At 34.7% G+C, this 12019-nt stretch overlaps 1 protein-coding gene across 3 annotated transcripts in view; it reads right to left on the bottom strand.

Moving 5' to 3' along the window:
• Window positions 1–12019, bottom strand: part of TBC1D5 (TBC1 domain family member 5) — a 310363-nt gene that overhangs the window by 146328 nt on the left and 152016 nt on the right. For all 3 annotated transcript variants that reach the window (XM_009288595.2, XM_009288593.2, XM_009288594.2), the window contains 4 exons: window positions 7692–7800; window positions 5739–5828; window positions 5563–5634; window positions 2713–2780 (listed from right to left, as the gene is read on the bottom strand). In XM_009288595.2, coding sequence (XP_009286870.1) covers window positions 2713–2780; window positions 5563–5634; window positions 5739–5828; window positions 7692–7800 — 339 coding nt within the window. The remainder of the gene's footprint in view (window positions 1–2712; window positions 2781–5562; window positions 5635–5738; window positions 5829–7691; window positions 7801–12019) is intronic.

A 12019-nucleotide genomic window follows, 5' to 3' on the forward strand; every position in this document is an offset into this window, starting at 1 on the left:
AGAGGTCTCTTCCAACCTTAATGATTCTATTCTATTCTATACCTTCTTAATCATCACAAAATAAATCAGCATTGTTCCTTGGTACATCTTTTGAATGACAGTAGTTAATCATTCCATTCTTAGGTCTGTTATGAGTTACTGTGGTGCTAGTTCATACACACCTTCCTTTCTTAGTAGAATAATAGAATGCAGTATTATAGACATATCTTGGTTGGTACTGCTACCTACATCTAAAATAAGGCTTTTACTTGCATTATAGTAAACCTCCCTTACCCTCCTTCCCACCCTCAGTTTTAGAAGCTTCTCACTCGAGATAGAAAGAGATGGTGTGTGATTCCAGCTCAAAAGTACATGTTTCTAGACAGCTGAAGGAAAATCCATTCTGAACCTCTCAACTACCGTAAAAAATAAGTCACGTGATTAATCAGAAATGTTGATCACTAATGAGTTAGGACTAAACAAAATCCTTCCCTACTTCCCTTGTAAATATTGGAAGTTCCTATTGTGCAACAGGCAAAAAATTATATTTTGACATTATGGCTTGGATTACTCTCACCTGACTTTAGGTGACTACAGTTTAGTTAGGTACGGGTGAGCTAGAAGCCTTTTATAATTGCTGAAGAAAAACATACTTCTCTACAGTGTGATTCATCAGACCTATACTAGACATTTACTTTAGGAAGAGACGATTTGTGTCCTAGAATTCTTCAGGTACATAGACTCTAAAAGATGATTAGCCCAGTTGTGAGCATCTATGTTTTACAAATCTAATTATTAGGTGAGATAAGGATTCACAAAATGCATATGAACACACACACACACGAACAAACTTTATCACAGTTCCCTTTAGGTAACAGAATTCTGAAACTTAAAACAATTTAAACCAATACCGATTTTAAAAGCGTATTTCTACCAACTTTTCCCATCTATTATTACTACACTTCAGAGAATTCTAACAAAAACATAGAGTAAATTTTTTACTGCTTTGATAGATGGGACTCTGGTTTGCTACTTTGTGTGCAATTAGCATCACTCTACAGCATTATTTACTTGATGCTGTTGGGTGATGGAGTACTGAACTCGATGACAAAGAATATAAAAATATTTGTTAAGTAAGAAACAGAAGCTAGAAGGTAATGATCATGGTAACTGAATATAATAATTATTTTAACCTTTAATAAAAAGCATTGTAAGTTAATGACAAATCTTTAAATTCCAACTCCAGGAATTTATTTCAAGAATGGAAATGAAAAGGACAACATTAAAGAGAGGGTACTTACATTCCAAAGCCAAGGAATGTGGAACTTACTGCTTCTTACACTAACCATAGTTTACAAACAGATACATATGTATACACAAAATGCACACTATGTTTTATGATTAGGCAAACAAGTGTATATAAATGCAAGTAGTTTATCAAATAAATTCATGTTACTTCGATAAATTTTGCTCCTTCATTGTTTGACTTATGTTGATATTGATGACAGATAATGTATGCTGCTATTGTTTCAGGTAGACATTATTTTGTATAAATACATAAATGGAAATTTCTTTAGTCACTATTACTGATATTAGTGACTATTACTCACTCTGCTATTTGCCAGAGTGAGAGCCTGGACTTTGTGTATATATATATATATGTTTTTTTAAATAAGTCTTACATCCAACATAACCTCCATACAACTTTTCATTCTCCAATTATAGTTTAGATATGTATATATTTTAATCTTAGAACATCCTGAACTGTTTCCTTTAACAAACAAAAAATACCATCTGTGAGAATGCACATGAAAGCATACTCAGATTTTAATTATACATCTCATGGCAAAATGCATTCAAGAATGGGTCTAGGGACAGACATATAAAATATTCCAAAACCAGAGAGCAATGATTTCTTGTGCATGACTTTGTTTCTGTAAATGAAAATGTGTGAGCTTGGGATTTGTAAAATCTATGACTATCACCACTTTTTTCAAGTTATAAGGAAAAATATTTGCAATACAGTAAAATTTCACATGGTAGCAAACCAGTAATTGAATTTAATTAGATTTACACATCAGTCAATGCTTCCACTCTGAAAAGAAATGTTTTCAGGAACTGAGTGTTCTAACTCAAGCAAATTCCTAAACAGGAATGACCTAAGGGCCAAGAAGATGAAAACATAATCACAGTAATATTAGGACAAATTTTAAAAGGCATATGTGACAAATAACACTAGAAAACTGACAAATAAAAATAGAAATGCTTAACTTCTCTAGATGAGTGACATTTCCCTTACTAATTACAAACTGATTTTTTTACGATTGATTGAATAAGTGTTAAGAATTAAAGAAAGTCATCTGTTCAATCTTCTATTATGATCATAATTTAGTTAAAAGACCTTCCAGTTTCTCTTACCTTCTCTTTGCTTCACATGGAAAACTCTACTTTAAATTTCACATAGTAATACATTTCCTAATATCTTAATTTAGAAGAGCTTTTCTCCAATGACACCAATAAATCTCCAGGGTTTAATGTTTAACTCTATTTTCTCATATTTTACTCCAAGAAAGCTGTATTTTTATACATTTAATGTATGTTTCTACACATTCATGTTCAACAATCCTGACATTTACACTAACCGAAGTCAAGAAAACAATATATAATGTATACCACATAAAAAAAAGCAGAATCTATTTGTATATATAGAAATTTCTTTAGAGATCTACATACGTTCTTGTCACATCTTGTTCAATCATTGCTCGAAGCTCTTTATCCTGGAAAAATTTATTCCAAAGACTCTGAAATAAGGAAAAATAACTGCATGAAACAGAGATGTCTACTAATACTTAAGGCTTATGTACTACACCAGCAAAGTACTGTACAAATATTAACTAATTAATCCTCAACATTCCTGGTAGATAGGCATATCAATATTTTATGGGTGAAAAAGAATGTTGGTGACCAGCCTAACGTATCTGAGACAGTCAGTTTAGATCAGAGATTAAAACATTCAAGTTCCTGGATCCTTGTTCTAGGCTCACTCCATTCACTCACTGGATGGCTGCAGGTCTGAGAGTTACTTGTAAGGGATCTATAAAGAATATTTAGGAAGGCAGAGTAAATTCAAACTTACCGGAACCAGCAGCTCAACTGAAAAAAAAATCAGTAATTCACTCAGGGAAAAAGGTCTATATCACCGTACTGTGCTACATTTCTCCTGTGAATGTATGGACTCTAACTGGAAGCTGCTATAATTTCCACACTAAGAAGTTGTTTGGAAGTAAGCTAGTTCATCTTAGTGGAGGCAAAATCGAATAAGGAATGTATGATGATCAAATACCTGTTATGAAAATGACATCATTGTAATGGTACATACACATAGTACAGATCAAGACTGGCCATTCTAAAAAATTTCTGATAGGGAAAACTGGGGTATTTAAAGCTCACTGTCAACATAAAAAAAATATTAAATAAAAGAGTTTGAACTAGGTTTAGCTTCTTCTATATCTGTGCTTATGACCATTTCCATTCTTTTTCTTTGGTTTCCATGCCTTGTTTACCTGAAAGAAGTCAGCAAATGTTGTTTGTATGCTCCAGAAAAAGTATTGTAAAGCCTATTTTTATTGTAAAGGGATGGTAGCTTGGCCATATTGATCAAAATACAGCAGGAACAAAATCTATAGCAGTCTTTTCATGCAGGTTAGTTTTCAGATAGCAGCAGCACCAGTGAATGAAATATCATACAAAGAGAGTGGCTACAATGCTTCCAGAATTTCTTGCTACCCTGTAAACAATTTATTGCCATGGTGGCTTACGCTCCACAGAAAGAAAAGAGAAAGTAAATTAATGTTATCTAGCAGAAGGAAGGTAAAATAACAAAAAAGCAAATGTTAATCAGCTTCTACATTTGTGTTACAAACTACGGAAAAACCCCCAAACTTTAAAAGTATTTATATCCTTGACAATGTCTTAAGTAAAACTAGTATCTTTTTAACTCGCAGCTCTTTTCATGCAGCTCGATCACACATTGAAACTCCCCTGCCCCTGCTCCCACCCCAGTCCGTCAGAGCAAAGGATGAAGGAAACAGAATCCTCATTGCGAAAAGGAAGCAAAACCCAGGACACCGAAAGGGTAAAACATTAAGTCACTGCAGAGGCTCAGAGGCCCTTCGGTCTGCATTCCCACGCCTGGTTTGGCCCATGGCTTTGTTTTATAGATTAATCCCCTGCCACATACTCTGACATGTTAACCTTTGTGTACTATCTCCTAAAGACATCATAGGCAGAAAGAAGGTTGTGCCACTGTGTAAAATCACAAACTGCAGCAGAAACACTTTAAATCTTTTACATTTGACACAACTTTCTGTCCAGCTGGATGCAAGAATTGTTTGATGGCATACACAGTCATGCTGGCTGCAGAGCCACCAATGTGCCTATGATCAATACTTCCACGTTTCCACAAGCGAACCCATCTCTCCTTCTACGTTAAATATGAAGCAGAGTACCACACTAAATAAAAAAAAAATATGGGCTTCCATTTTTCTAAACAAAATGGCAACACAAGCAGTACCACCAAAGATATCTGTGACGGTCTTTCCAGGTGTAAATCTCTCAAATGCAGCCAAACAAATTATTTTCATGGTATTAAGTTATTTTGAAAACATGATAAAAAAGAATTTTCAGAAATGGTAACATAATTAACGGAGAAGCTTAAAGATATGTGCTATAAAATCCCTAAGAGTTTTTCAGGTATAATAAAATGCAGCGTAAAAAAAAAAAATGCCTAAAATTAAGCTCCCAAATCTACACGTAAACCCTCATCAAAGTGCATGACTTCGAAAATACCAAGCTACTAGGAGGTCCCACTAATTTCAGTGAGAGCTGGATGCTCTGCACTTAACGACAGTCAGGCCAAATACTTTTACCACATTTTCAGTATTTCTTTAAAACCTGGACCTGTCATTTTGCAGCTGGCTGCTTTCTGATTAGAAAAGAAACTTTTGTTTCTTTTAACTGTATAAAGAAAAAGAACTAAAAAACTTGGAAGAAATGTGTATCTTGCAGCCTGGTGCTTTAGACAGTAACTCAGCACGTGTACAACTCAGACATACAACAATTCTATTTTTGCTGGAGAAAAACTTCCAAGGCTGAACAGTCTTCCAGAGGAGGGTTCTTCAGTACTTGCTGTTAACAGCATTCCCTTCATATTGACTATTTAAACACTCCTTCAATTAGAGCAATTTTGCTTATAAAATGAAAACACACAGCAATAAAAAAGCGTTTCAGTCAAAGAAAGGATATGCTGTGAAACTGGACTTATAGTCCAGCACTGATTTTTTGTTCATCACAGCCTTCCCTGTGATAAGCCCTGAAAAATCAGAATATTAACCTGGAAATGAACATTTCTGGTTGTTCAGCAGAGTCTGTGAACCACTGTTAACACAAATCAGTTCGGAAATTTAGGAGGGAGATTTTAGCACCTGCCATTTTTCCTTCTTCAGCAAGAACTCACTGATGTCTGTATGATGATGATGAGAATTTTACTAGCACATATGTTGATAGAACCAAGGGTCAACTTACCCCCTCGTCCTGAGAGAGAGGGTTGTTGATTATCAGATCTTGCTGTCCTGCTTTCCGAGGGTTTGTAATGTGCTGGGTAAAAACAGAAAAAAAATCAAATCCTCTTCTGTTATATTGTAAGTATTAATACCTATGTCAACGCATGAGAGTAGAAAACCTATTTTGTACCAACTTACAATTTCTTTGATCTTATTGTAAGAAGTTCTTAAGTCTGAAGTGGTTTTAATCCACTGACTTCTGTCTTGGGGTAGAACCTCCAGAAATAACTATCAACAAAACAAAATAAATCCATTAAGTTTAATCAATTTAACATAGCTTTTCATATAAATCCTACCAGACGGCATACACCATCTCAGAAAGGAGGAGCAAGTACTCTACACAGAAGGAGAAGAAAGCGAAGACCTGTAAAATACTCCTGGCTTTAGTACTTTCCAGTCAATAAATAAGAAGCTAGAAACAATAACAGTTCTACGGTAGGAAATAAAGCATTAAAAAAACCTGAGGCCACAAACTCAAGCTCTGTAAACTGTCACAGCTTCAGTGAAGTTGATTGAGACTTTGAAGGCAGAAACAAAATGCAAAGAAGACATGAAAATAAATATATAAAACTAGAAGCTATTTACAAAACACTGATGAGCTAATGCAACACACTAAAAACCAAACATGAATGCAGAGCAGAAACTAAGCACCCAGAGATAGACTCTACCTAAGGAATGTGGAAAGGGAAAATCTTAGTCTATAGAAAAGTAACATGTTCTAGAATTCTGCAAGACAGTTAAAAGAGTCCATTTTGCAAAAAGTCCTTGAGAATGCCTACATCTCAGTTCTTTCACATTTCTGTTTAAAAAGGGTTAGAAAGAAACCTCTATTGGAAAATACTATTTAATTGCATATAAAATAAGGAAAAAACCAGAGTATTTTCTTGCTTTTTAAATATTTTTATTTACACATTATAAAGTGTTATGAAACAGTAAATACTGACAAACAAAAAACATTCCCAAATTATTAAAAATACTTAAATATTTCAGAACCTGACAAAAAAATTGCTAATATTTTTAAAATAGGCAGTCTTAAACAGAGCCCTAACCCGTATCGGGACATGCAAATAAACCCAGATTTATTTCTAAAATAAAACCACTCCTTTATTTAAATAGTGGACAGTGAGGGACTTGATGCTTTTGTTAGTTCAGGGTTTTGAGTTACAGCCTCCTAATTTAGAGGCTCAAGAAGAAGCAGACTGGTAAAACAATGCTTGTGGCATATATTCATCTGGCCTCCTGAAGAAAGTATTTTCATGAACTTTAAATTTGTTCAATGCTACATACATTTCAAATTTCAAACTTCAATTTTCAAATTTCTTTCATTCATATACAAAGAGTATTTTCATTTTCTTTTTATAGGTCTTTGTGCCAAGGTAAAGCTTGAGAAATTCCAAGTGAGGTAATTTCAATTATCAGTGTTAACATACAGCATCTCTACTAGGGAAAATGTTCTCTACTATCAAAGTTAGTGCAGAACAGAAGACCTGATGCCGGTGCAACAAAATTCTTTTGGACTTCATACAGCATCTCACTATTTCTTTGCTTGCTTTCTTCTTCCTTCCCCTGCAACTTTTAAAAAATACAGTAAGAGACCTCTGAGGACCTGTTGTTTTTTACGATTGGAAGACCTGGCTTCCCTCTCTATCCAGTCATTACAAGATGGATTGGTCCTCATTTTCTCAATTCACTGGGAAAAGCTGCTAGCAGAAGCATCGGACTGATTTTAAAGAAGTCCCAAGTTCCACAAAACATAAATGGTGAGACAAACTTCCTTTTTATTTCCAGTGCGCAGCTTCACTGCACAGAGACTGAGAAGAGAGATGGCTGTGTGGCACTCAATTCTAAACACATCACCCAGCACAAAGAGATTCTTTCCCAGGAATCTTTTGCTATCACCTGCAATTCAGCTTTAAGGCAACTCAATATGATTAGCAAATGTCCTATGAATTATAAAAATGAGTAGGAAAACATTGGGATGAAGTCTCTTGGAAAATTCATGATTCTTTGCATCAATAATCTTCCAGCGCATCAGGTAATGTGTTGATATGTTGCAACCACAAACTGTAAATAAATATTTTCTCTTCTTACCTTCCAGCAAACACTACGGAACCTGCTGCTTCTCAGCTGCCCATTAATCCCCTTCAGCCGTATAGTTGCCAAGTAATTGTTGTTTACAAATAGTTCTTCCCATTCTTTACTGCATGCAAAAGCAAAAGGAATGAACATTTAAACAACAACAACAAAAAGTCTTAGCTGATGTAAGGACTATATGACACTACACAATTTTGGATAAGCAGAGGAAAGGAACTTTTTTTAATGTATATATTTAGTTGTGTACCATTTCTAAACGCATGGCTGTCTTTTTGGACACAGTTCTTCTTTGGATTTAATGAATATGTAGATCGCTATAATTATGCCAGCTACTGAAATTCATAATGTCTATGGAGGCTATTCCATTTCCTCTAAAATGTTGGTACTGCAGTTCAGTGAATAAACAAGAAAAATGAATATTAATATAAGCACATTCCTGTTTCAGCTGTAGACAAAGAAGTACCTATTCCAAAAATATGCAACAGAAAAGTATACTGTTGACTGTATTAGCTCCTCACATGACATATTTGCTTAAATGAACCTTCTTTTCTTCTTAATGTCAAGCTGGGCAGTTAAGCATAATAGAAGATGACTTTCTTTAACATTTAGAGCTATTTACTATTGAAATCACTCCTACTTCTTTCTACATGATCAGTTTTAAAATTTTAACAGGTGCTAGCAAATTTAAAAAAACATCAAAAAATTAAAAAGCCTCACTGTATAAACTGTTAAAGGCAAGCTTGAGTACCTTGCAGTACCTATGGCTGACTAGATAAACAACCTAAATATGCCTCCCAGGCATGCAGGCACCAGGGGCCTAACACCTGTGCCTCATTAATATACAAGTAAATCTGCTCTACTGGGAAACAATTGGAAATTAATTGTCCCAAACCATCTACTGAGTTGAATAAAAGAATTAAATCTATATTTCCTGCACCTTCTACTGAAACGAATCCCAAGAACAGGATACGGCATTTGATGGTCTTAGTAGCCCAAGACTTGCTCACAGACTTTCTGCAACCACTCTAAAATCCAAAGGGTAATTTCAATGTAAAGAGCTGGGTTATGTGCAAGGAAATGTGTTTCAGATTTATTTTCAATGCACGTCCTTAAGGTGAACATCTCCCTCTCCCACTGTCACATGGGAGACTATTACTTCTCCCTGGGAGATCAAATGAAACCAGAAAGAGGGAAACTACTATTGTGACTCCAGGGCAAGATCTCACCAGATTTCCTTCGCTAAGGAGGGTCACAGAGTGGGTTGTACTAAACACTAACAAACTCTGGTTTTGCAAACTGCCCTAAATATATGCAAGCTACAGTTAGATAGTTTTCAGCCTTTTAAGCTGTGTTGTGAGGGTGACTTTTTTTAAACCTTGTTTTAGATAAAACTTGTTCAGTTTCAGAACAGAATTATATGATACAGTCGCTGGGAATAGTTGGGGAACAGACTTGGCAAGCCAGGAAATTATGGTCCTGTTCCTCTGAGACAGGAGTGAACTTACAATCCACGCTGAGACCAGAAGCGTTGTGTTTGTGAATGCATCACCTTTCAGCTAGGATGGTTTTCTAAAAAAACACGTGTTTACTTCTGGACCTTGATTATTAACTACTTTGAAAAGTGAAGGTAGTCCAGGTAAGGACAAAGACGACTAAAGTAGTGTTAGGTTGCAGGGGTTAGGGCTGCTTTCAGCTTCTGCCAACTGCCAATATTCCCAAGTGAGCAAAATAGCAGCAAGTAACTCCAGCGGTGTGGGGCAGCTTCCTTCCTTCCTGCCACATCCCCCATTCTCCAAGTCAGAAAGACTGTCTGGTCATTTCACTGGCTCCCTACCTCCGATACATCCTCGCCTTCTGCAGTGAGCTGCCTACGATTGTTTACCACAGTTCTGTCTCCTTTAAATACAACGTATGGTATATAGCAGACACAGCTTGAGAAAAATCTGGCCCTTTCTTTCACAGTCATTTATACTTCAGTAACTACCGTATATTATGCCTATCTAAATAACCCTCCTGTTTCTATCATGAATAATATTCTTCGTTTGCCATTGTAAATTTTGTAGCATCATTGGCCATTATAACTACTGCCAAGCTGCCTCCCTAAGGTAGCGATGCTTCAAGAGTGACACATTCCCCTGCGCACACAACAGGTCAGACTCTGAAGCTATTCACATTGTTCTGCAAGTGGATGACATTCCCACAACGTCTTTGAAAATGCCGGTATGTCAGCTGAGTTAGCAAAAGGTTTCAACCAGTGTAACTCTGAATAGAAAGAACAGAGAGGAAAGAAACTCTTCAGGTTATTTTTTTCACCAACTGCTGGGAGTGATTGCTACACAGTAAGAAAGTAATTTCAACACTACTTAAATTGTATTAGTGCGGATACTATGCTTTGTCTTTTTTTTTTTTTTTTTTTTTTTTTTTTTTTTTTTTTTTTTTTTTTTTTTTTTTTTTTTTTTTTTTTTTTTTTTTTTTTTTTTTTTTTTTTTTTTTTTTTTTTTTTTTTTTTTTTTTTTTTTTTTTTTTTTTTTTTTTTTTTTTTTTTTTTTTTTTTTTTTTTTTTTTTTTTTTTTTTTTTTTTTTTTTTTTTTTTTTTTTTTTTTTTTTTTTTTTTTTTTTTTTTTTTTTTTTTTTTTTTTTTTTTTTTTTTTTTTTTTTTTTTTTTTTTTTTTTTTTTTTTTTTTTTTTTTTTTTTTTTTTTTTTTTTTTTTTTTTTTTTTTTTTTTTTTTTTTTTTTTTTTTTTTTTTTTTTTTTTTTTTTTTTTTTTTTTTTTTTTTTTTTTTTTTTTTTTTTTTTTTTTTTTTTTTTTTTTTTTTTTTTTTTTTTTTTTTTTTTAATTTGTAATACAATTCCAAACATGTTTTGAACAAAATTACATTTAAAACAGCCAAAAGAAATTTGGCAAGATCATATCTTCTCCGCATCCCCCCTTGGCTGCTGGGATCACTAAAAAGAAAAGTTATGAGCAACTGAAAAAAAAGACTTGGAAGCTGGAATCTGCTTCAGTTTTAATAGAGCTGAAGGAGATCTAAAATCCTTTCTGAACAGCATTCACTAATTCATTTCTCAAATATTTTGAAGGAAGGCTACTAAATTAAGCCTTACAATTCTAGAGACTGTTTCAATAATGGTAACACCGTGTAGTATCAACAAGCTATCAATTCTAAAAGGATAATTTTTAAAATCATGTAGCCCTACTCTGTAAACTAATATCTATGAGCCTTGTTAACCCGGGCTTGCAGAAAACTCATCGGTCAAAGTGAAATGAGCAATGAAGATTGGAACTCAAGTCTACCACATTACATTTGCTTCACTGAAGTGAAAGACTTCAAGAGCCAACTGGAACCACTTAAACTATGAACAAGCACATGCAATTGTTTTTAATCAAACTAGAAAATTAAATGCATAATCATGTGTTAATACCACCTTTAGGTTGTACAATTAAAATAAAGGCAAATGCTAATGCTAATGTTTTCTGCTTATTTTGTACATATTTTTCATTTCATATTCTTATTTAAATATTCTGTCTAATACACTATCGTACATATTGTAAAGTTTTCATAATATAAGGCCTGAATGAGGAAAAAGTAATTGGATTAATGTTTCTTTAAGAAACTTAATTTCACATGCTGTATCTATGCAGCAACCGTCCAACGTAAAATATTTATTCGCTTGAGTTAGGGACAGTTGCATTACTTAGAAGTGGGAAAAGTGCTCAGTATGTACAAATGAAAAAGCAAGCAAATCAATGGAAAGGATGAAGGTTGCAGATTCGTTCTGCAAGGTTTGTTCTTAGTTCTCAACTGTTCCTTTCCATCTTTTGAAACATGCATTTACGTCATAACTACAAGAGTTTGAATCTGTCTGCAAAAGAATTTTATACTGGGGTCCGCTCTAATACACACACTTTCTTGCTTATAAGGAATGAGGTCATCACAGAAACATGGTGGGGTGACTCTCACAATTGGAGTGCTGCAATGGATGGCTATAGACTCTTCAGAAGCGACAGGCGAGGAAGGAGAGGCGGTGGGGTGGCCCTGTATGTTAGGGAGTGTTTCAATTGTCTAGAGCTCAACGATTGTGATGATGATACGGTTGAGTGTTTATGGGTAAGGATGAGGGGGAAGGCCAACGAGGCAGATATCCTGTTGGGAGTCTGTTATAGACCACCCAACCAGGATGAAGGGGCGGATGAAGCGTTCTATAAGTGGCTGGCAGAAGTCCCACAATCGCTAGCCCTTGTTCTCGTGGGGGACTTCAACCTCCCGGATGTCTGCTGGAAATACAACACGGCAGAGAGGAAGCAGTCTAGGAGGTTCCTGGA

Source organism: Aptenodytes forsteri, unplaced genomic scaffold, assembly GCF_000699145.1.
Source record: "Aptenodytes forsteri isolate BGI_AS27 unplaced genomic scaffold, ASM69914v1 Scaffold9, whole genome shotgun sequence".
Lineage (NCBI taxonomy): Eukaryota > Metazoa > Chordata > Aves > Sphenisciformes > Spheniscidae > Aptenodytes > Aptenodytes forsteri.